Source organism: Diospyros lotus, chromosome 2 (assembly GCF_014633365.1).
Source record: "Diospyros lotus cultivar Yz01 chromosome 2, ASM1463336v1, whole genome shotgun sequence".
In the NCBI taxonomy this organism is placed as follows: Eukaryota; Viridiplantae; Streptophyta; class Magnoliopsida; order Ericales; family Ebenaceae; genus Diospyros; species Diospyros lotus.
Window position 1 is genome coordinate 24,071,751 of NC_068339.1, and position 27,270 is coordinate 24,099,020.

The 27,270-nt window shown below is 33.8% G+C and overlaps 1 protein-coding gene across 1 annotated transcript; it reads left to right on the forward strand.

The window, feature by feature from the left end:
• Positions 1-21,447: 21,447 nt before the first annotated feature.
• Positions 21,448-22,546, forward strand: LOC127795368 (calcium-binding protein KIC-like). Its single transcript, XM_052326999.1, has one exon. The coding sequence runs from the start codon at positions 21,689-21,691 to the stop codon at positions 22,031-22,033; it is 345 nt and encodes a 114-aa protein (XP_052182959.1). The 5' UTR covers positions 21,448-21,688; the 3' UTR covers positions 22,034-22,546.
• The last annotated feature ends 4,724 nt before the right edge of the window (positions 22,547-27,270 follow it).

A 27,270-nucleotide genomic window follows, 5' to 3' on the forward strand; every position in this document is an offset into this window, starting at 1 on the left:
AAGTACTTAGACACATACATTATTCGTGGCACCTCACCCTAGAACTGCCAAATGCTCTATCTCACTTAATCGATGTTCTTCTATATACGTCTCACGTGAGAAACAATCTCTCTATTGAGTCAAACAAGATCCTATTATCCCCAATTCTAGAAATAGATTTAATCTCATTCCCTCTTATGCGATCTACCTTCCACACTACTTCCTTAAATGAAAACCTTATTGGACAACTTTTGATTCTTACCAAGTCTTCGGCAACACCTAGCATAACTTTAATAACTTAGCCTACTATCTTACAACCCAAATAAAACTTCCATAGTGGAACTAGAAACTCATTTCTTCCTTTATAACAACTCATTACATGTTTTCTTAAATCATAACACGTTTCTCGGAAGGATAAACACTTTCGTTTACTTATCGACTTATAACTTACCATATCTTTATGTTAATTTCGTCCCATTCTAAAGATCAACACATGTTCTTTGAGAGTATCAAAATATATCTACTATTGCTCCAACCTTTTTATATCACTAAGGTAAGATTCAAACAACTAAATCGGTGCCAATTGCCCATAATTCCTGGGGTGCGTATTAAAGACACACGAAACTAAAAGTTAAGTCAATAACTAGAGTTAAATTTCTTCCAAATGCCACATTCAGGAAACACATTTTCCTAAGCAAGTTTGTAACACACGCCTATATCAAGGATCGTTCCATTCCTGGTTAGGACCTGCCTCGACCTATGAACACAATTACTGTTTCACCATAACTCCTGAATTTCCCGAGCACACTTATCACTTCTTAGTAACCTTAACTTCACGAATTTCTTTTGTGAACGTAATTATCCTAGAAGAATCCTTCACAAATCTCTGTTAACAGCTTGCCAAACATTATTTCGTCGATCAAGATTAGATTTCCTAGTTCTGATTCTCTTTTGACTATCGACTATCATAATCCACATAGCAACTATCCTGCTTAGATCACCTTCCAAGCTTTTACCCCTTTCCATAATGATTAGGGATCCTGCCACGATGCTCCGGTCCCTTGAAACTTGGACTCTAAACCATACATAACATCCTCAGTGTTGCCCAAACTTTGGCACCTGACCGTCTCCACAGTTCACTGTGTTGCTCCGACTCATAAGTATCACACCCCAAACCGCGAGCCAACCACAAATCCTCTGCCTTGGTCCCTAGGCTCAGATCCATTGTTACAGACCAAACACCGATGGAGTTATCGCTACGCTAGAACTCCTTATTCCATCTCTGAGAGCTATAGTGGTTCTTATTAATACTAGTCCAAATCCCTGATCTCTTGGATTCCTTAATTTTGTTTTCTTTTCCAAAATTATCACTCAATTGAGTGGTGCACTCTTGTCCTTACCATTCGCAGTACCTCGAATTTTCTTTCACAATCTAATCTCTTTTTGTTTCCAATGACGTTGGTTAAATTATCCAAACAACATTTACAAACAATGAGGGATGATGGATGGGAATTATTACTTGATGAGCTTTCCTCTTTTTGTGAAAAACATAAGATTATAGTTCTGAACATGGCTGATGTTTATGTTGTTTCGAGGCGCTCAAGGCGTGATGCTGAGCATCATACTAATATGCATCATTCTAGAGTTGAACTCTTTTATTGGGTGATAGACAGACAACTTCATGAGCTCAACAGTCATTTCAGAGAGACAAATACTAAGTTACTTCTTTGTGTGGCATGTTTGAATCCGAATAATTCTTTTCATGCTTTTGACAAGGATAAGTTGGTTCGTCTTGCTCAGTTTTATTCATTAGAATTTTTTGAAGTTGATCTTATGGCATTTAAGAATCAGTTGGAGACTTATATAATTGATGTGCGATCTAATAATGAATTTTTGGAAGTTAATGGGATTGGTGGTCTTGGAAATAAATTAGTCCAAACGAGAAAGAATGTTGTATATCCATTGGTGTATATGCTTGTGAAGTTATCTTTAAATCTTCTTGTTTCTACTGCAACCGTTGAAAGAACTTTCTCAGCCAAGACTCTCATTAAGAATCGTTTGTGCAGTCGAATTGGTGATCAATGGATGAATGATTGTTTTGTCACATATATTGAGAAGGAAACATTTGATACGATTGACAATGAAAAAATCATACAGCGATTTCAGAATATGAAGACTTGATGAGAGCATTTATGGTTTTGTGAAGACCTAAATGTAAGTACAATATTTTTGCTTATGAAACTAAAGAATTGTTTTGAGAAATATGTGTTTGAGTTTACGTAGAAATACTATAATGATGTTTGATATAATATTTTAACGTCATATTACAATACTTTTTTTTATCAATATAAATCATTATTGCATAACTTTAAGTTTTACGTTTTTTATCATCATTATTCGCCCCCCCTACTTAGGTATCCTAGCTCCGCCCCTGCATATAAATGATTTCTATTTTATAAGACCTCAGCCATCATACACAAATACTACTAATGTATATTTTGAATAATTCTTGAAAGATATCAACTTCAAATTTTTTTTACTCAAATGCATTGAACCTAATCATGAGTAGAGACTAAACAAGCAACACTAGGAAGTATTGCTTGGCAAACATTCAACATTTGAATGATTTCCCATACTAGAATGATGTTGCTTATCAAGCAACAAACATTCAACATTACGAGTTGTTCAAGTGTTATTCCATTAAATTTCAAAACATTGAGAAGCTTAACAATTTGATATTAAACATCAAATAGACAATCTAAGCTCTATGAACTCAACCTAAGATTCACTAATTGCAAATATAATCATTCACTTAATAATTTGATGTTTGACATCTAAACATCAAGAATATACATATAGAACAGATTGCTCTTAGACTTGAGTAATGTTTCCATATATATCACTTAACATATCATCATGAGCTCCACAAAACACTCCTGCATTATCTTTAGGATGACCCTAAAGAGAAGCATAATAAAAAACATATCAATAAAACATATGATTAAAAAAAATTTAACACATTAATAGATAAAACATATTAAAAAGATAAACTTATCAAGGTTTCTTGACCTTATATATTGTCACGACAACCTCAACATGTATTCTATCAAAATAGACTTAGCACATCCTTAAGTAATATTCTAAAGAAGGATATAAAAATTTCTACATATACAAAACATATTAATAATTCAAAGAGAACATAACATAATAGGAATCGTTGAGTTTATTCTCAAAGAATTCTTAACATGCCTTACATTAAAGTTTTGCATACAATAATCATCATCAAAACACTCAAGAACAAACTCAACACCAATCAACATACGACACAAAAATCCTTTGATAGAACAAGTTCTCTCAAAGGATCGAGGAACAAGCATAATCCCCCTTTTAGAAGAAAAACAAAGTAAAAGCAAAACACAAGCAATATAAAGCAACAAGACATAACAAAGAAGCAACAAAGTGAAAAACAAAGTCATTTCATTAAAAAAAAAAAAAATACCCTCAAGATAAACGTGCCCTTGTGAGGATATGAAGGTGTGTAAGTGAGACTCCTTTCATCCACCTTTCTCCACTCATAATCAAAAGAGGAGGATGTTAGTTTAACACCACCACTCAAAAAATCCCCAATAAGTCCAAAAACACTCATTTTGACTGAAGGGTTAATAGGGGACACCTCACCATTACTTAAAGTCTTGGAGAGACCTACCGACAACACAATCGAAAGTCTCCATCCCACAGCATTGATGTTCTCACGGGTCAAAATCTCATGAACACGAGTCAAGCCTAGAGATATTAACTTCCCTATAGCTACACTATAAACTACATGAACACTCTTGGGAGGAGGAAATCGAACCACCCAAGCTACCTACTCATCATCCCAACACCATTGCAAATGAGCACTCCAATTAGTCAGGGGCTTTACAACAAACCAGTTGGTCTCAAAATCATCTATCTTATTCAAGAGTTCGACAAAAAGTTTGCTAACCCCTAGTAATCTTTGTTGGGTAAAAAAGCTAACCCTCTTATCTACCCCTCTAATCCTATAGAAGCAGCTAAAAAACTCAAGAGAAGACACCATTCCCTTCTAGTGGCACAAAATGGAAAAAGCTTCCAGTTAGGCCCATCCATTCAAGTAAAGCTAGGTTGGGACTAAAAAATGCATCTTCAAAAAACTAATGCCAAACTAAGGGATGAAAAACCTAAGACCCATTGCTAAGGAAGCCACATAGACACCTATACAATCCTCATTAATATAAGCAGTACAGGTGCCCCCCCCCAAAAAAAAAAAAAAATCTTCAAGGAAAGGAAAACATGCCCTCACTCTTTTGAGGTTTGCCTCCACAAACCTAGAACCTTTCCCTAACAACACCCTTATCTCCCACGAAAAGGCAACCCTCATTGTTTGTTTTATTCTAGCCATCACTTACTCAAAGGATTAACCAGATTTAGAAAAGTCTCTAGGAGGCTTGAAAGAACAACTAAGCGAGTTTGCGAGTGATCGAGAAAGTCTCTAAGAGTGTTGGCCCAAGTAATAAGAAAACCTAAGAGGGGGGTGAATTGAGCTTTTGAAAATATTTGTGTCATGAGTAAAATGTGGAAGCAATAAGATCAAATACAAACAGTACAGTATTCAAACTTAAGAAATGAGTGAATTGAGTTTCAAAAAATTTTGCAAGACTAAAGTATGTAACAAAGATAAATAAGAATGAAGAAAGCAAATAAAGATGACACTAATATTCATCATGGTTCGACAACTTGGCTATGTCCACTACCTTCACTCCTTGCCAAGGATTTCCAGATTCACTATCAGAATGCTTTTTGAAGAGGTAAGCACTATCTTCCACACAATTAATTTTAAATGATTTTTGGCCTTTTACACAAACTCAAGCACTAGCCATTTTACAATGCTTTTTAAATGGTTAAAATAATAACCCTCTTACAACACTTTTTTAAAGGATGGAGCAATAACCTTACAAGATAGAATGAAATACAGATGGAGAAAAACAAACTCAATACTAGGGGTCCTTAGAAAATAAGCTCAACACAAGTAGAAGGACACTTTAGATTTTCTCACAAATACAGAAAATGAATAAGATTGAAGAACTTATTCTCTGAGAATGAGAAGGATGATTTTCACTTAAGCTCTTGTTCTTTTTCAACTTGTTTCTTGCTCTCTTCTTCTTCTTCTTCTTCTCATTATCCTTTTCATGCAACTAGTGTGGATATATATTAGATATATATATATAAGCCTTCAACACTTCAGGTTGCAAAAATAGCTTACTTTCCTATGGATGATCAAAGAGAAAACATTCTATTTTGCAAATAAAACATATGAGAATTTGTAATCCCCAAGAAATCAAAGGTATATTAAAAGGAAAAGCATCAGAGATTTGATTTGAGAGCATTAAATATTGTTTTAAACTTCATTAAATGCTACCTAACGGCTATAAATTTTGAATTCTAAGTTTCTCAGGCCATTTTACTTGAGTATTTTGAGAGGGTTACTCAAGTAATGCATGGAACAATTTTGAATTTCTCGTTTGGAGCTAAAGTTACTCGATTTATATATTTGGGTTACTTGAATAAGATTTTAAGCATATTATAAAACTTTGCAGGTTACTCGAGTAATATATACCTATTACTCAAGTAAGATTTTGAACCTCTCAGATTCTTTACAGATTAGTCAAGTAATGTGCAACATTACTGGACTAATTCTTTGAAGCTCACTATTCCTTTACATGTTACTCGAGCAATGTAAAACATTACTATATTAACTTTTTCTAGATACTTTGTCACTATAAGAAAAAAAAAATGGATTTAAAGACAGAAAAAAATTAATCTCTAAACCCATAACATTCTGTCTCTAATGGTTTAAAGAAGGAATTAGAGATAGAAATTGGTCCATCACTAACCAATTAGAAATGGAATTTTTTTCATCTAAAAAAAAAAAAATTGTCTCTAATTTGGTTCTGTAATTGGCCTCAAAATCGATCAAATTTTATATTTAGGGATTTAATTTCTATTTTTGTTGTCGATCGATGACCACCGTCCATCGTAGATTCTAATGATTCAGAACTAATCATTGAAATCACCTTGTTCTTCGAACCAACATATCCAAAATCCAAAATGATCCAACGATCAAATCTCTATAGATCTAAAAATTATTTTTTTGGGAAAAGGCTACCCGTTTCTAGAAGGGCATCACTGACCACTGTTCATGAAAAATTTTGACAATCAGAACCAATCATGGAAATTGCCTTTATTTGGTGATCAACATACCCAAAAACCAAAATGATATAGCAGTTGGATCTCAATATATCTAAAAATTAATTTTTTTTTTTAAATGTTACTCATTTTTTGAAGGACATCGTTGGGCACCATCCACGTAGATTCCAACAATTGGAATCAATCATCAGAATGACTTGGTCTAGTGACTAAAAAACCCAAATGATCCAATGATTGAATTTCAATAAATCTAAAAATTAAGTTTTTGGAAAAAGGCTACCCATTTGTCAAAGAACATCACCTGCCACTGTCCACGATAGATTCCAATTAGTGGAACTAATCATCAGAATCATCTTGCTCTGGTGACCAACAGACCCTTAAAACAAAATGATCCACCAGTTGGATCTCACTAGATTTGAAAATTAAAATCAAAGAACTTTAAGTCTTACCTTAAATCAGAGAAACTCTAGTCATCGGCGTTTGGGATCGTAGTCAGTGGAGAGGAAAGAGAATGGACTATCGAACAAGAAGAAGAGAAGGCGAGCCAACAACCGACGATGTCTGGTTGGGGAAGAAGAGGAGAATGAGACACAAGTGAGAGGGAGAGGAATAGCCAAAGGTGGATGATACACTAGTTAGCTTAAGATGGAGGGTGAATTAATCTTTTGACCCTTTTAGAAAAATGAACTTAAATAAGAGTAATCAAAGCGGCAAAGTTGTAAATGAAATAAAGAAAGCAAAACACAATATTCCAAATGCGCTTGTACAATTAGAGTAAACGGACTGTTTACTGGCTAAGGCAAGCCATCCTCCATTAGGATCTATTGCACAATGATCTTATCATGATAGAATGCCCAGTTCTATCAAAAGATCAAGAGTAATATTTTCTTGCTTATTAAGTACCCATGATTCATGCCTAACTGTGAAGAACGACCCATCACATGAATCACTTACTTAATAGCATGGACACCTTTCCAACAATTAAATGCAAATAATATATGTGCCATAAACTGAATAAAAGAAACATCATTACCATAAATTAAACAAAACGTGTCTTTAGGGCATACATTTCCAACAGCCACAACCACAATCTTTTCACGGGATAAGCTATAACCTTTACAACTTGCCTTTTCAAATAAGCTAAGCCACAACACTGCCTTTTAAAGGCTAAGGCATAAACTTTATAAGTTCACAATAGATTGTGAAAAGAATTTTAAAGAGAAAGATAAATAGAATAGTAAGCATAGATATTTTTCTCTTGACAAGAGAGTTACAAGATTTTTTTAATGATGCACTCTCTAAGGATTCTCATAGAAATATTTTAAATAAAATCACGTGAGAAGAAGGAATAGAATATAGGAAGATTTTTAAAGCCCTTAGAAGTCAATATAGATCATGCAAGTAGTTCGATAACCTTCTTCAAGCTGCTTCCACTCCTATTTATAGATTGACTGCATTGAATGTTAGTTGAGATGGCAGAATTTAAATTGAATGTTCCATTTGTCTCACAACTACCACTTTTTGTCTCTAACAACATTAAACAACATTTATTAAATCATACAAGAAAACTCATATAGCCTGAAGTGCATTAAATGATCTGAAAAGTTGAAACTGTTAAGCATTGAATGCGCCTAACAGCTATAAATTTAAAAAACAGATGACAGTTACTTCACTGGGTTAAAGAGATACTTGACTAATACAGTAATCCAATCAATTGGTCAATTTAGGTAATCAATTATATATAGAGCTTACTCGAGTATGACTAAGCATTACTTAATTAACTCATAAGTCACAGAGACTATGCATTAAGCACTCGACTACTAGGTCAGACTTACTCAACTAACAAGAATATATACTCGAGTATAAATAATTGATACTCGATTGACTTTAAATCACATAAACTTAGCCAGAGATAGTTCAAACTTTACTCGACTAGCTCAAAAAGATACTCGATACAAATAGTAGATTGACAACAAGCTTAACTCGATTAATATTTGAGAAACAGAGAGCATACATAAGTTCCATCTCTGATTTTGTCTTTGATGAAAAACAATTTCAGACATAGAATTTTTTCAGTCTTTGATTCAAAAAAATGTTCAGATATATAATTTTTTTTCGTTATTAATTCTGTTTCTAATTTAAAGATAAAAAAATTCCATCTCTAAAAGAAATTTTGGTTATTTTGGTCATCCATCTCTAAAAATGATTTTTTGTAGTGTGTAACCTTAATTTCTTAAATATAATTACTCAAATAAAGGACTCTGATACTTGAGTAATGTCTTTAAATGAAGGCTAATCTAGATTTCCATAAGCAATACTCGATTGACATATGATCCATTATTTGATACATACTCGATTAAGTTTTCAACCTTATTGATTTCTTGGTAAAATAATCAAGTAATATACCTCAATACTAGAGTAAGATAACATTTGTCTCATAATTAGCCTAAGTTACTTGACAGATATATTTTGGCTTGGGCAAATTCTCGAGTAAAATTTCCTAAAGTCTGGATTAATTTATTTGTTTAGCCTTTGATTCATGATGTGTTACTTTTAACACTTTGAGTATCACTTAAGTTCCTATATTAGGCTATAAGAATTGAAAAAGTTAAACCCTGAGAGTTCATTTCATAGCCTTTAAATTTGTTTTGTTAAGTGTCAAAACATTGAGTTGTGAAATATGCAATGGATTCAACATGGATATGCAAAGAAGTCATCAAGAGATAAGTATGAAAGAAAAAAAGCTACTTCAAAAGAATTTAGGAAGAATTGCTCAAGTAAAAAGTAAAAAAAAAAAATGAAGAAATAATTTAAGGCCCCTTTTATAAGGAACCCCCCCCCCCCCTCTTTATAAGGAAACCCTAAGACACGAAACGACAAAGGCTACTAGAATTTGGGTCATATGATAAAAAGGTAGTGAAAGACCACAGTCATTGGTGTCAATGATATGTTCCCTAATACTAGATTTGGATGATGTCTAACGGGATTATAATTAATACATTTATTGTATCTTTGTATATATCAGTAAAATACAAGTTTATCTTCATTCATAAACTCTCTAGTTTGTTGTATGAATGAGTCCCTAAACCTCCTATTTGATAATCTTATTCTCAAGATGTTGAGATTGTGTGTGATAGGATTCTCTAGTGATAGGACTTTTTAAATGATTCATAGTCCTTAGATTAATTAGATGGGGGCTCTGATTAGTCAAGTATGGACTAGTTGTAATACCCGGGAATGATTTAAGGTTATAAATAACAATTGATGAAGGGTACAAGTGGAATTCTCGAGACTATAGGGTACACTAACGCAACTTTAGGCAACTGAATCAGTTGGAGGGAGTACCCCGAACCCTAGATAGCTAAGGAAAATGGTATAGTATCAACAAGTGATTCGAATTATGATTTTTAGTGATGAAAGAAGTGGGATCGGGAACAGTTTTCGGTACAGCTAAAATGCAACTGCAAATTAGGTTCAGAAACCGAATTGTTATAGGGGACTTCCGGGAAGTCAACAGAAGCCTAAGGGGGCTCCGATTTTTCGTAAGGAATAACCCTTCAGTAGTTTCGAGATGAAACAACAGCTCGATGAGGACACTGGGGTGAAATTGCCATTATCGAGTAGCTTTGAAGTTATTAATTTTGTATTTTCGATATTGTAATGCAAATTAAATTGAGGATTAAGGATCTAAATGTACTTAGAGATTTACTCAAATGAAATTAAGTTAGAAATTAGGGGGTTAATGTGTAATTTATTTATATTAATAGTGTAATATATAGATATACACACACATATATATACACGTGTGTGCAAGTGTGCAAGCTGCCTTCTGCGAAGCTTCTAGGAAGTTTCATGGCCGAATGAAAGGGTGGTGCCCAAGTTTGCCAGGGTGGTGGCCAAGGCAAGTTGAAGTGGTGAAGAGTTGGTGATTTCTCTATAAATAGGAGTAGAAATTGAAGAGGAAATGAAGCAAAATAGAAATGGAAATGAAGGAGGAAGATGGCCGAGAGTTGCAGTAAGGGAGCGAGCGGCCGAGAGCTTGAGGAATCAAGAAGGATTGCTTGGAGCGATGCTTGTGGCTGGAGGCAGCCACGAGAAATGCTGAGATGGTGACCGAAGCTGTCCGCGGTAGGCGAACAGCATCCATGGCCGCAAGCCGCGGCCATGGCTGCACACGCGGAAGGCGAGCAGCGACGAGGAGGAGGCTGGCCAGTGGTTACGTGAGGTCTAGGTAGCCGGAGGTAGCTGCAAGGATGATTGGAGGCAGCCGGGATGGACCGTAACAGCAAGTGACAGCCATGGCCGCGAGCTGTTGCGGCTGGGCAACGAACAGGGCAGCCAGCATTGGCCCTCGACGATGGCTCAGCAAGGTGGGCGGTGACCGGCGGGCTCCGTGGAGGACGAGGAAGCTGCCGATGTGGGCGGAGATGGCCGGCTAGCGGGGTGTGGCGGCTGGGCATGGCTGTGCGCAGGTCGGACGCAGGGAAGAAGAAGAGCAGGGGAGGAAGAAGAAAGAAAGGATAAGAAAAAAAGAAAAAAAGAAAAGAAAATGAAAGGAAAGGAAAGGAAAAGAGAAAAAAAAAGAAAGAAATAGAAGAAAAATATGAAAAATTGGAGAAAATTTCCGAAAAAATCCTAGAAAATTCTAAGGATTAATTTGAGGCTAAAGGAGCATGCCAAAGCCATGAAATTATTCAAAATGCACATTTCGAGGCTTAGCACGCATTACGAGGAAAAAATCAACTTTTCGAATAAGGTGAGTGGTCTGACTCTAGTTTTACCTTTGTTTTGAATATGTCTTAGTGTGCGTGTAGTGAGTTTAGGTGAACGAGTGACACGGTAGGGCATCATTTGCATGTTGATCATGTAGTATATTGCATCAACTATTTTTACTTGCAAAAGAGTCGGTGCATGGCGTGTGATTTTCATATTATCGGGGTATTGATTTTCATGTCGTTATTGGGTCCGTATGGGACGGGATGGGGTCTTCTTGAGAATGGGATAAGGTTAATCCTGGTGAACTAGTGACACGGTAAAGCACTCGAGAGATTAAGTATGTCGCGGCAAAGTCAACCCCAACGGTGTGTGGAAGGTGTTTTCCATTAGAGGTTGAGTATGTCAGGGAGATTTCTCAAGATAGACGTGTTTGCATGTGTCGTTTTGTCTGTGAATGCCATGCTCGTATGTCTTTCATGCATTATGTAAACTGTTTCATCCCGTCACTTAGATGTTTGTCATCTAACCTGGGTTATGCCCCTAGAACATTCGATGTTCCAGCCAGGGACTGCTGCGAGGGCAAGGACATGGCCGGTTGAAGGTCAATGGTGCTTAGATTGATAGTCCTTGTAACCTTTGGGGGTTTTAGTATGTATTTCAGCTTGTGTATGAATAGTTATACGATAACGTTGTTATCATTTTGGTTATCTGTAATACATATTTTGTTATGGAAATACTATGTAAGAATCACGGTGTTTGATGTTAATGTATCCGCTGCGTTATGATATGTCTTGTTTAGTTGTTAAGATTATTGATCTTGCTAAGTTAAAAGGGTAAGAGTAGGGTTTTCGGGATCCTATGTGTGCATGTGAAGGTTGTTCATGAAGCACCGCGCGTGATGATGTTATTTAAAAAAAAAAAAAAGGATTCCCAGAAATACCCTTATAGTGACATGCCTGACAAGGTGAAATGTTACACTAGTACAATGTTTCCTACCTTGTTTTATATGAGATACTGATGGGAAGGGTGGCGTGTCACATGCAACATGACATGGGGATGTCTCTAGTAAACCTTTAGGTGGTTGTTGGAGAATAATCCACTGAATGTAACGCTGATAACTGATCACATGCATTGTGGATAATGGTCAAGTTGTCTAAGTTGCGATAGTGTAGCTGATTCTTAGACTTGAACTGGCACGATTATTTTGATTCTTAAACTGACCACATGGCATTTTTTTGTATATTGCGATGTGTGGAGGTTCATTTATGTGGTTCCATATTGCTGGTGTATGGAGACAAGTGCTGGGAATAGGATCTGTCACCCTCGTTATTAATGAGGTGACAATCCCTAGGTAAGGCAGATAGATTATTAGGAAAGGTGTTTCCTGATGTGTCATCTAGTCACACTAATAAGATCAGACACATAGTTACTAAATTTGTGAGTTTATCACTCCATGGCTCTCGCTCAGTCAGGACGTCAGGTGATGGAAGGATTATAGTACATGGTAATCGTCAGTTGTAATAGGCTCACTTGAAGTTAGATTTAATTGTCTTTTATATTGTCCTAGACCATTGCTAAGCGCTATCTAGGAGCTCTCGGATCATCACCAGGATATGGAGAGATTCTTATGATGGATCAAGGTATTAGCCAATGCCAAAATATGTTTTGGCGCTATCTAATTGCTAGCGGACAATGAACCTAGAAAGTTACACACCATATAGTGTTACATTTGGCATCGACACTAATCACCCAATGTGTCTCGGGTTTTTTGGTTTGTTAAGAATTAGTGAATCAAGCTACAAAATCTTCTAGATTCAGCAGGATAGTCAACTGCCCAACTTGAGGAGTTGACTGCTACAACAGTCAACTCCTCGTGTCGCCTTAACCCTCTTCAATGCATTCCATGTGACACACGATTGGAAAGGCATGGGGGTGAGGCGATAGATGAAATTGGATGGGTTAATTTGGAGGAATTTTACAGAAGAATTTACACTGGCTTTTCTCTGTTATTCCTCTATTTCTGCCTTTATAAATTTCTACTCTGTTTCCATTAAATTAATTGGGCATGAATGTCACATGAGAAATTAAGACACTAGTGTTGGTTATACGAGATCCTCGGTCTAGCACGGGAAAAGGTGACCAGAACGGTACCGAACTGCACACTAGGTGTGGACAACATAGGCCTACCACAACGTGAGGTGGAATAGGTCTTAGTATAGAAACTGTTTCTATACCCCAACCTGACATCGAACTTCAGGTATTTATTTATTGTATTTCATGTAATGAAATAATGTATTGCTTAAATGACTAAGCTGTATAGTGTGTCTTTAGAGCTTTCGCTGTGTATATCTGATGCACGTAAAAAAAATTAATTTTACCCACACCACCATACGTGTAATCCGTCAATTGGATAAAAAGAAAAAAATCCAATGAGGCAAGGTTCATGCTAAGGATAAAAAAGAAAATAGTTACTCCCATCAGCACCCTTTTGGAAGACTCTCTCGAAGTGTGGCCTTACAAACACAAAAACTTTTTCCTTTGAGACTCAAAGAAAAAAAATGGGAAGAAATTGATGGGTAATGGACCAAGTCCAGTTGCCAAAATCCCATCAAAGACAAGCCCACGAAAACAATGGATAAAAGTAAAGGAAAGAACCATAAAAGTTTTGAGAGATCTATTAAGCAAATTCTACAAGTTCTATCATCTGGAGACTAGATAGTCTCCTAAATGCCCCTCTTGCGGGGTAATCCTAGAACCAAAACCATCATGCAAACAATTACCTCTAAGATCTTCTTCTAATAATCCACAACGAATAAGGATTGTATGTAATAATCCTAATCTCTATATATCATGAATTGTTATCACTTCCCAACAGTTTTATCCATAGTTACCTAATAAGTCCCTCCTCCCGAGAACCACATTCCAGTATGCACGCACTGGAATGCGATGCATTTGCATCTTGGAATGCTTAGGGACGCGTCCGATTTCCCCCTGTAATGAAGACCCGAATCTTTGATGACGTCTTCCTCCTCTTTCTTTGTACTGGTGTTATCTTCTTCCTTCATTTCTACAACATTTCATGGTATTTGTTAAGAAAGTGAAATAATGACGAGGATTAGAACTGATATAAGTTAATAAAGATAAGGTTGTAGCAAGTTCCCCAACATTGGATCTTCTCATCTCCAAACAGAGGTGAGTACGAATGAACAACAAAGAAAATAAGCTTCTTCAACAATAAGCTATTTTCTCATGAGGTTGAATTTCGATGGAATACTTCAAGTTGCAGAAGTATTTGAACTTTAAATTGTTTCCTTCTTCCAACTTCTAGAGGCTTAAAGTTGCAGTAGCAGGTGGAGACAACAAATGGGTCTGCAAAGAGGCATAGTCTTGTAACGACCCGTTAGTGGGTCTAAATTATTTTTCGATGTTATTTTTGCGTGTATTAGATTGTGGCCATAAAATGACTAAATTGGAGAGAGAGAAAAAAAAGAAGAAAGAGATGAAATGATAAATAAATTATGTGTATGGAAAAGAAAAGCAAGGGGAAAAAGAAAAAGAAATGTGTACATGCATGTATGTCCATTTAAAAAGAATTAAATTGAATGGGGTCTAGAGGGCATTGGTATATTTAAAAATGGGTAAATTGAAAAAAAAAAAAAAGAATTAAAGAGGGGGAGAGGGGTTTCTCGTGCAATTCATTCCTTCATCTCCTCTCATTTCTTTCCTTCTCTTTCTTTCTTCTTCCCTTCTTCTTCTTCGTTCTTCTCGGCCACCTCACAAATTTCCTCTCATCTACTTGTTTCTTCTTCCTTTAGCTTGGGGTGTGGACTTTAGTAAGGATCAAAGATCAACTTGGAGGCAGCAATTTTGGCTTCAACCGGGTTTCTACAACTTAAGGCAAGTTTTCTTTCCTTTCATATTATGTATTTAATTCCCCTCTCTTTCATGGGGATGGTAGAAACGAGTTTTGTGGGGATTTATGGAAGTCGCATAAATGAATTTTACCAAGTTGAAATCTAAAAATTGGGTGTATCTTGGTTTGGGTTGATTTTTACGTAAAAATATGGTTGTACATAAATCTTTCATTTGTTATCGAATTTTGAGTGTCTAGACTTGTGGTTTTCGTTGGGGTATTGATTTACTCCATATTTCCTAAGGATTGACACTAGATTTGAGCAAAAATTGAGTATAAATGATTTGGGTTTAAAGAAAATGTGTTAGTGTTTCATTTCTGTCGATTATGTTTTGTTTCTGGCTTCAAAAGTCAACTTTAAGCTTTTCAAGAGTCGACTTTCCATATATTAAAAGTCAACTCTCATAGTGGACTACACTACGCACCTTGAACTCTTTTAGCCATAACTTTTTGTCCTGGTATCAAAATCAAGATCCATTTTTTAGGTTGTAAACTAGACGTCGAGGGATTTGATTTGACATATAATTTGGCATATTTGGATTATAAAATGAATCATAAAAATCCTGTTTTAAAGTGACATACCATACAAGGAGAATGAATTATATATCAAGTATGTGCCTACAAAGAGTTCACAATTGTAAGAGAAGTGACAAGATGATCAAATGGGGCTCAAGTTTAGATGAGGCATAACATGATCACATACACGTTTCGCATGCATGATATACTTATATGTACATTAGCGCACCTATTATTTTGTGCGGAGAAAAAGAAAAAGGATATCCTACAAAGGGGAAAGTGTAAGACTGTGGGTTAGAGTCCTACTGCATCTGCACCCCATGACATGTAAGATTGTGGGTCAGGGTCCCCTAGCATCTGTTATTATGATATGTAAGATTGTGGGTTAAAGTCTCACTGCAGCTATATAGACTCACCTGAAATGAGGTCAGGACAAGGGTGCATGGTGGTTCACGAGATGATAGTGCATTCACTTTACCTTGTAGCATATGACATGTTGTGATATGATATGTGGGATGCTTGTATTGTTGAGTTAGAAATGCATGGTGTAACCACACATGGTAAAATAAATTTATTGTATGACTATTTATGTCTCATTGTTTCCTATTGCTTTACTTTTTCACAAATTATACTTGCTAGACCCTTTGGCTCATTTTCTTTACTTCGTGTCAATCCAAATAAGGGCAAAGCAGCAGTGGGCGATGAGTCTAGCCACACCTAATGTTGGGAGATGCATAGTGTGTATAGAGTCATCTCAAGCAAAGGATCCTGGGGAGTGTTTTTTTTTTTTTTTTGGCAAGGCATAGGAAATCAAATGTCTTGATGTAATTTTGCTTCATGCCACCTATGTTTTTGGGTTGTATGGGCAGTTAAGCACATACCAGACATGTTACTAGACGATGTTGTATGAATGTCAAGTTCTATACTTTTAAATGTTAGTAAAATCAGGGGCGGAGCCACATGAAGCGCAGTGGGGGCAGGTGCCCCTACTGGGCTAGATTTTTGTTTTAAAATTTTATTTTTTATAATGATATACTACTAAAAATAAAAAAAATTATATTATATTTTACTACTAGAAATAAAAAAAATAAGTATTGAAGAAAGTAAGTATATAATGGTCCAGTAGTAACCATCACAATATTTTTTACAATTTTCTCATAATTTTATTTTTTTACAATGATGATGAAAATAAAACTAAGTATTAAAGAAAATTGTGAAGTAAAGAAAGCAAACATAGAGGAAATTTATATTAAAGAAAATTAATAAATTAACAAAGCAAATGTTGAGCAAATTGATGTTGCACAACTTTCTATGGATCCCGAGCTAAGAACTACAGTAATAGATTACAATGTTAATTTTTAAAATCAAATTAGAAGAGTTTACTTGCAAATAGGTATGTCTCAACCTTGAAATCAAGACGATTCATTCCAGCTTGATTCAATGAATTTGGCGATTAATTGGAATATAGTATAAACAAAAATATAGCATTTTGCTTATACTGTTATCTTTTTAAAACAAATAATAGAGAACAAGGAAATAGTGATTCTTTTATGAAAAAATAGTTCAGTAATTTAAACCAAAAAAAATTTAAGTTCATGTTAGATATGCTAATAGTGCACACAATTAAGCTTGAAACAACTATAAATATGAAACTTTAATAAATCAAGAGCAAAATATTAAAATAGTTTTCTTCACGCAATTAGAACAAACATTGTGTGATTATCGAATTTGTCTAAATGCATCAATTGGTTATGTTCGACTTTTTCTATGACAAAAACTAGTCTTTCGTGGTCATGACTAGTTTAAAAATTCAAATAATCAATGTAACTTTCTTAAACAATTGCAATTTCTAGTATGAAAAGTTATAAGGAACAATTATAAAAAAAATATTTTAATATTATCATTATTATATTATTTTTAAAATTATATTTTTTGTATTTAAATTCGCCCCCACTAAACCAAAATTCTGGCTCCACCCCCGAGTAAAATGTCATGAAAATAATATTGGGATGCTTTTTTTCCATTTCTTAGCGATCTTCTCATGAATTGTCTATGCTAGTGGGTACTCGGGGAGGCGGGCCATGACAAGCCTAGCCTCTCATGAGTTGTGCCTTCACTTTTTGGATTTATAATAGATAACTTTAATTTTAAAGTTTTATTTTGGAAGAATTTGTATTCTAAGGAGTGTGTGTATATATATATATTTAATTAATTTTATAATTTTAAAATATTATATAACAATTAAATATACAGCTAATAATTATAACAACTGAACATTAAATAGCTAAAATATTTTATTGCGACTCCGCATCGCCATTGTATTTTTTTAAATCTTGTAATTTTATAATTATTATAGTAATATCTATTTGTTGGGTATTTTTATCATTATTAATATATTTAACATAATTTTCTTACCTAATTTATATAGTTAAAAAAATTAAAATATTTTTCAAAAATTTATATATTTAAAAAGCGTTCCATTTTGGTACACCAAAGTATACCATGACCTAAAGTGGCGAATCGATAAAGTCTACCCCACGTATTGCATCTTGAGAAAAGTGGCATATCGCGTTCCACAAACTAGGTTACTATGATTTTATTTATAAATAAAATATGATCACTTCTCCTAGGTAAATCACTTTTGACCAACTCAAGAGCTTTGTACTTCCATATGCAATCTCTAGAATTTGACTTAAAACCACCCAGGGACGGAGCCAGGATTTTGGTTCAGTGGGGGTGAATTTAAATACAAAAAATATAATTTTAAAAATAATATAATAATGATAATATTAAAATATTTTTTTATATAATTGTTTCTTATAACTTTTCATACTAGAAATTGCAATTGTTCATGAAAGTTACATTGATTATTTGAATTTTTAAACTTGTCATGACCACAAAAGACTAGTTTTTGTCATAGAAAAAGTCGAACACAATCAATTGATGCATTTAGACGAATTCGATAATCATACAATGTTTGTTCTAATTGCCTGAAGAAAACTATTTTAATATTTTGCTCTTGATTTATTAAAGTTTCATAGTTGTTTCAAGTTTAATTGTGTGCACTAGTAGCATATCTAACATGAACTTAAAATCTATTTGTTTTGTTTAAATTACTAAACCATTTTTTCATAAAAGAGTCACTATTTCCTTATTCTCCATTATTTGTTTTAAAAATATAACAATATAAGCAAAATACGATATTTTTGCTTATACTATATTTCAATTAATCACCAAATTCATTGAACCAAGCTGGAATGAATCGTCTTGATTTCAAGGTTGACACATACCTATTTGCAAGTAAACTCTTCTAATTTGATTTTGAAAATTAACATTGTAATATATTACTGTAGTTCTCAGCCCAGGATCCATAGAAAGTTGTGCAACATCAATTTGCTCAACATTTACTTTGTTAATTTATTAATTTTCTTTAATATAAATTTCCTCCATGTTTGCTTTTTTTACTTCACAATTTTCTTTAATACTTAGTTTTATTTTCATCATCAATGTAAAAAAATAAAATTATGAGCAAATTGTAAAAAATATTGTGATGGTTACTATTGGACCATTATATACTTACTTTCTTCGATACTTATTTTCTTTATTTTTAGTAGTAAAATATAATATAATTTTTTTTATTTTTAGTAATAAATCATTATAAAAAATAAAATTTTAAAATAAAAATCTAGCCCGGGGGGGCACCACTGTGCCTCAAGGTGGCTCCGCCCCTGAAAGCACCAAAGTATTTTTGCGAAGAATACCCTGCACTCTCTGACAATTTTGCTTTTGCAAAATTTTTGGGCGCTGAAAACCTTTGAAGCACGGAAACGGCTCGGAGGCACCATTTCGACGTTTCCCGTTTCGAAAATGGAAAAAACGGCCCGAAACGTTTTTCAGGCCGTTTGTGTAATTTTTAAAAAGTTTTGGACTGTTTCAAAATTTAAGAAATGTAACCAAAAACGTGTTTATTGCGCCCAGATTGCGCACATCCGTTGCACACAACAGTCATATATATATATTTACTTATGCTCACAACTCTAGCTTCTGGCGCCCAGCAGTCATATATATTTATTTATGTATACATATGCAAAGATGCAACATAAATATACATGCAAAGATATATATATATATATATGAACCTAACAACATATATATATTTTTATATATGTTTGTAATACATTATAAAAATTAAGTTTATTATTTATGTTTGAATATTTTTTTATTTTTTATATTAAAAGTTATATTTATAAAAAAAAACTCTTATATTTTTAAAATTTAGAGTTTTCGTTTCCTACTTTTTTTTAAAAATGTCATTTTCGCATTTTCGTTTCTTATTAGAAACGTCTCTCATTTTTGTTTCCATGCAACCTAGCTAAAGACTAATCCTTAAGCAAATAAATTCTATTATTGTATTGGAGGGTTAACAATTTTATTTTTAAGTTTTGATAAAACGCCCAAAACCTGACTGGCCCCGACAGTGACTATAAGAATTAATTTATTAACATGGTATAATAATTAATTTTTTGATCAATTAAGCATCCATCCATGTTTCTTGCTATCATTAATTATTACCTATTTGTATTGAGATGGGATAGTTAATTATTTACGTTGTTTTATCTTAAATATAAGTTTTTTTTTGGTTAAGTTGTTGTTAATTATAAATCAAATTGTCTAAATTATAATTTGATCAGTGATTTAAATATATATGATGAGTTGGTTGTTGTTTGAGAGATAGATATACTATCTATTATAGTTTAATATAAAAAATACTTTTCAAATTGCTTAAATCATTTGTTACACACCTCTACAAATAGAAAACTACTTTCAAGGATTAGGATTGCACACACACATAATAAAATTTATGTGGATCGATAAGAAAAAAATTGACGTTTACGATAACACTAGGTATTTTTTATTACTATATTTATAATTATAAAAATTATATTTGCATATTTATAAATAAAAACTAGGACAAATAAGGATTTTTTATCTATTTAAAATTTTGAAAACAGATTTTTTCATTTTAATTCTTAATCTGTTTATGTTTCGGGGGTACACGACCCAGGCCCCTTGACTCCATTTTGCTAATGAGATAACAATACTCCATACCAACTCTAGATAGATATTATAAATCGAATCAAACTTCACATCTTTAATAAAATATTTATTAATATAAGACTAAGTAATGCTTAAATTCGATCATAATACTTGAGAGCTCAACAATTGGGGAATCCATTGTGTGATTTGATTTGATTTGATTTGATTTGACAGATTTCATCTCTAATTTCGGCTTGATTAAGAAAACAAAGAATTTCAAGGAAATTTCCTCCCCTTATTTGACAATTTCAACTATCTTAATTTCATTTTATCCATATTAGAGGGTTGATTTGATTTATGGTGTTTATTTATTAAATAATGGATAGAATTATTTTAAATAAGGATTGAAAAAAATGACATTTTGGGAAGTTTAGGAGTTAAAAGTATAACAAAATGATATTTGCTGAAGTAATAAAATCAAAAGTTTTCATAGTACAGATTAAGTGGTTGGATCACAATAAGTTAATAATAATATTATATTATTTAGGTAATTTTTTTAATTTTATAATTTATTTTTTTTATTGAAATCGAGAACACAGATAACGAGAGATGGCGCAAGATCAGTAATCCTAAATAATAAAACTAGAAATGTTATTTAATTATACATAAAATTTGCAAATTCTGACTCTATTATATATATATATATATATATTCAACTTTAATATATTCTATAATGACGGAATAGATGCATCACGAGATGTCCTGGAAGAACGTTACACATGGCAATTTTTATATGTATGTATGATACCTTTCTTGTGCAAAATTTGAAAGTTCCATCTTCCATGGGAGAAGGAAACTTCAGAGAAAATGATCTGGCAATAAAAAAGGGGAAGATGGAGAAACTTCTGACCTTTTCATCCTTAGCCATTCGATCGATAATATATATAGCTGCTGCATTGATTAGTTGTCGGCAAAACCAAAACCAGTGTTCATACGGTCGTCGTCGATAATATATCTTTCCATCGATCGATCTAATTAAAAACCTTGGAAAGTTTCCATGAAAGTCCTAAAAACAAGAAAACCAAAAACAATTGCAGCTTCATTGCCTGGCATTGGTTGGCATGCACCCTTTCCGTCTCTTTCCTCGAACTCCCTACTCCAACTCTTCCAACCTATATATTACGTTTCATCTTCTATATAAACCCCACATTCCCATTAATTCATTACTTCATCTAATCACAGACGAGAAGAGGTGGTCGATCCATTGACGACGATTGAAGTTTCTTGACAGCATCGGCAACAATGGCAGCCCGTAAGGCGGTGGAGTTTCAGGACATGCTGCCGGCGATGGCCCGGAAGCTGGGAGGGGAAGGCCTGATCAGGGAGCTTTGCAATGGGTTCGAGTTGTTGAAGGACGGAGACAAGAGAGTGATTACGTGCGAGAGCCTGAGAAGAAACGCCGGAATTCTTGGGCTGGAAGGTTTCAGCGACGAGGAGTTGCAGGGCATGATCGGAGAAGGAGATTTGGACGGCGATGGTGCTCTGAATGTGTTGGAGTTCTGCGTTTTGATGTTCAGATTGAGCCCTCAGTTAATGACCGACGCTCGGGCATTGTTGCGCGAAGCTTTTCCACCGGATCTTGCTTGACTATTGTATAGAATGGAGATGAACATATTCTTTTTTGATCTTTCCTTAATTTCTGCAAGACATTGTTTACATGGATTGGATTGGATTGGATTGGAGGAGGAAATTGACCGACGAATTGTTCATAAAATTTCACAACAAGGTGTTGGGCCGATGATTGGGTTGGGTTACAATAGGTATAGTCAATGGCTGGCTGGCTGGCCCCAGTATCCTTTATCGAAATCAACCTCAACCATATGAGTCAGGTTGCAGGCTCTCAATTATGTAATTCTTATTCAACCAACCCCAACAAGAAAGCCATCAAAATCCAAAACCATTCTCTTAATTAGTGAACCCTAGTTTCTCGACTTAAAAACCCTTTATATATATATATATATATATGTTGTGGAGAGGAGTGGTCCATGTTATGAATGTATAAGCACAAGAATAAAATATTTTAAATTAAGAGTCACATTAAAATCAGGAAATTTATTTATTAAATGTACCCATTGTGGAACAAAAAGGGGGAAAATAATATTACACAAAATAAAACAGGAACAAAAAGAGAAGAATATGAATAGTTATGGGTTCTTCTGAATCCTCTGATTCGATAGCTGAAAATAAATTCTCATAAATTGTGCTACAAAAACTAATCTGCTTGGAGGCTGTGTGCTTCTTCGTTTGGTTTTAATTAGATAAGATAAGCCTTGATATTTAATGGTAATATTTTATGTGACCTGAAGGTTATAAACCCAAATAAAATAGCTTTCTTGATTGTGTTTTTGCTTCATATAGTTAAAAGGAAAATATATAAAAGAATAGAAAACGATTCCATCAATTGGTAACACCAAATTTGATGCTTAATTTAATATATAATTAAGGATAATGATTTATCCACTTAATTGGTAACAACCATTATTGAACGAAAATGAATATGAAAAATTAAAAAATATATATATATCTAATGTAGAATAGGGATAAAAAGATGGGAATATGAATGGATATGCATAAATGAGAACAAGAGAGAAAGGCATCTCGCCTCCAACCCTCCCTAATGTCATTTCTACATCAACCGAGACTGGATCGTTGGGAAATAAATTCTCATAAATGGTGTTTGCCTCTTTTTAAGTCACGTTTTTTCTGTATAAAAAAGTGAACTTTATTTCTGGCACCAAAAAAATAAACGATTTAATGCACATAACTTTTTTTTTTTTTTTTGTAAAAAAGAAATATATTAAACAAAATGAGCGCAAAAGGATTTACAACAATTGCCGGGATATACCACGGACAAGACAATACAAAGAGAACAACCAAACGCTGCTCAAGCATGGTGTGGCAGCTCAGCTGGTCACAGCTAGGGACACAAAGTGCCTCCAAGGTGAAGTTTGGGACAAGCATGGTGCGGCAGACTACCCTTAAACAAGCCTTTAAACAAATGAGGCAAAAAACAGGTAAACAGGGGAAGGACATCAGAAAAAAGATGGCATCCAGGAACACCCCGATAAAGATACAGACCTAGAGAGAAACACAGCACATCTCGAATGAAAAACAAAAAAATGGAACCATCAAAACTTGGACCGTCCATCGCTAAGAACACCCCCATTCCACTATGAAGGTAGAAATAAGAGCAAATTGTCAAATTCCAATGTACTAGGTTGGTGACTCAATAGAAGAACACTGCCGGCCCAACAATGAAGCCATATATGCGGGGCATAAGGCCCCCAAAATTAAAAGGCCCATAATTTTAAAAATTTATAATATATATATTTAATAATAGATTTTTTATTAAAAAATTAAATACAAAACATAATAAACCCTTTTATTTTCCCTTCTCCATTTCTCAATTTTTTACCATTACTATTGTTCTCAAATCCCAATTCCCATAATCCCATAAAAACCCACTTTCCCTTTCTAATTTTTCCCTCGTTCCCCCCCTCTCTCTCTCGCGCGCACGCGCTTCGACGGTCACTGCACACAGTACACTCACTGTTTGCTTCAGCCTTTAGGCTTCACTTCAGCATCTGTCACCTGTGATCTGTATTATTATATTGTGACTGTTGGGCCGACTCTGCTCACCCCTAGCAGCAACAGCGAAACAACCTCTCCCATCGGTGAGCCTACAGCTACAGACGCATCCCCAGGCCCCCGATAAGGCACCAGACAGCAGCGCCCCTGCTTTGAAAGTCACATCGGTCGCTGGTGTCGCCGCTGCGGTAACAAGTTTCTTCTTCAGCTTTAACTTCTCAGTTTGTTATTTTTGAGGCTTTATAAGTGTACTTGTGGGAGTGTGTTTTTGGCTTTGATTTGTTGTGAAGTTGTGATTTGCTGTCTTTCATTTTGGTTATTTGATTAACTGATTCACTACAAAAAAATCAACATTTAGTGGCAGTTTTTTTTGCATTTAGCGGCGGTTGCTAAGTCAGTCGTCACGGAGCGTTTAACGATGATTTTTAGCAACCGCTGGAATAACCACCGCTAATTTTAAATTTTACGACGGTTTTAAAAATCGCCGCTAAATAAGTCATTTAGTGGCGGTTTCTGGAATATTTAACGGCGGTTTCAAAACTGCCGTTAAAATTAAATTTTTTTTTAATTTTTTTTTAAATTTTAAAAAATAATAATATTTTAATTTTAGCGGCAATTTCAAAACCACCGCTAAAATTAATAAAAAAATTAAATTCTTAATTTTAGCGACGGTTTCAAAAATTAAAATATTATTTTTTTATGGACCGCACATGCCAGCCCGCCCCGCCCCCGACCCGCCCCTACGCGCCACATGGCTGCTTGTGCGCGCGTCACGTGGCGATGCTGGAAATTAAATCCAGCCATACTCTCCCCAAGTTTCGAACCTAAGACCGCTTATGCATGCACGCGCGCGAACCGCCTGATCTGCGAAGACATACTTAACATCTATGCATATATATAAATTATACACTAATCTAACAACTAATTTTCAGAATTATATTTTATATTTTTAATATATGTTAAAAATATTTATTAATTGATTATTTTTAAAATAATAACAGAATAAATTAAAAATAAATTAATTGAGTTAAATTAAATAAATTAATTGATTAAAAAGAAAAAAAGAAGATTTTATATATTTTTTAAAAATTATTAAAATTTTATATATTAAAATTTTTAAATTTATTTTTATTTTTTTAAATTATATTTTTAATGAATTTTGCTATAAATTTAAATGCAATTTTATATTTATTTTTAAGATTTTATATTTATTTAATTTTTAATTATTTTCTTAAGCAAAATTTAATTTTTTTAATGAAAATAATGAATTTTAATATTTCAGCTTTTTATTTAATTTTAATTTTAGTTTTTGTTTTCAATTTAGCTGCGGCTTTCGAAAACCGCCGCTAAATTTAATTTTTTAATGAATTATTTTATTTTTTTTATAATTTTAAATTATTTAATTTTTTTAAATTTAGAGTCGATTTTTCTAAATTTATTTTCTTTTGAATTTTGCGGTGGTTTTTGAAAATTGTCGCAAATGTTAATTTAATTTTAATTTTAAATTTTTTTTTTAAATTTAGCGACTGTTTTTCAAAAACTGCTGCTAAATTTATTTTTTTGGAATTTTGCGGCTGTTTTTGAAAACAGCCGCAAATGTTAATTTAATTTTAATTTTAAATTATTTAATTTTTTTTTAATTTAGCGGCGATTTTTTAAAAACCGCCGCTAAATTTATTTTTTCTGGAATTTTTTTTAATTATTTAATTTTATTTAAATTTATTTTTTTAATTTAGCGTTTTTCAAAAACTACCGCGAAAATGGATTTAATTTTTTTATTATTTAATTATTTTTTAAATTTAGCGACTGTTTTTTAAAAATCGCCGCAAAAAAACATGTTTTACTGAATTTTGCGACGGTTTTTTGAACCTGCTGCAAAATTTTAAAGAAACCGCCGCAAAATACCATGTTTTGCGGCAATTTTTAGAACCGCCGCAAAAAAATCGTCGTAAAAAATCAATTTTTTTGTAGTGATTCTAGTATATTAGTGTATGCCTATGCTCTGTTTGTGAAAATTACTTTGAGAAAGAAACGAAATGTTTGTGTAAAAAGGTGTATTATTTATTTTTTTATAAAAAAAAATAATACTAGTGAGAAGGCCTCGACAAATTTTTTTGCCTAAAGCCCCTAAATTTGTTGGGCCGAGTCTGTAGAAGAAGGAAACAGGCCTGACATAAACCACCAAAAGAGCCATATAATAGCCCTGAGGAGATGGGGAATTGTCAATTCCTCAAGCCTCTTACCACTTGAGACAACTCGGCCCATTCCACTATGAAGTTTGGAGTATGAGCAAATTGTCAAACTCTAAGGTACTAGGATGGTCGACTCGATGAAGGGAGGAAATCTGGCTGAGTGGAACTACCAACAAGCTATAGACATGGCAAAAAGGAAAAGAAGAAGACGGATAGAAAAAGAAAGGGAGGTTGGGGGGAAAGAGCTAGAAAGATACCTTAATTATAATCACCAATAGGGAATCAAGGAATATGAGGCCCCTATTCAACAGGAAGTCACCAAAAATGTCGCAAAGCACATCTCTAAAGTGATAAGGGGATAGTGATCAATTGTGCCCAAATAGCATAATGTACCTGGTGTGCCAGCTAAGAGGCCAACTACTCCTCTCTGAAACATCAAGTCATAAGAAATATGCCAAAGCTTGCAAAACTAAACGGTTAGCTACCTACCGAGGGCTCTTACCTTTCCATCTCATCGTTGCCCATAACACCCCTGTCTCGCATTGCCACATCCATCCAAACTTTTTCAACAACGAAAGAAGGATAACACTTGTCGGGAATAAGGACAATCAAAAAATAGGTGGCTATGATGTTTTGCATTCATCCTGCAAAAAAAATATCTATTTGACAAAGACAAAAGCAGGTTAATACAATCAAAAAGTATATAAACACTCCTTAATTTCTAACCAAAACTCAAACCTATAATCAGGAATTCCAAGACTATGCGAAACCAAACGATGCTAAGCAACATGCGGGCACTGCATCAAAAGACTCTGCAAAGCAAATCAAACAAAAAAGACCCCATTAGCAAATGGAAGCCACCACAACTCATCACGTTTCCCAACTCAAGAAAGGTCAAGCATATTGTAAAGATCTGAAAAAATAAATAAATAAATAAATAAATAAATAATAATAATAATTCAATTCTATAATAATAATAATAATAATAATAATAATAAATAAATAAATAAAATAATATCTATATAATAAGGAAATAGGGTTTTT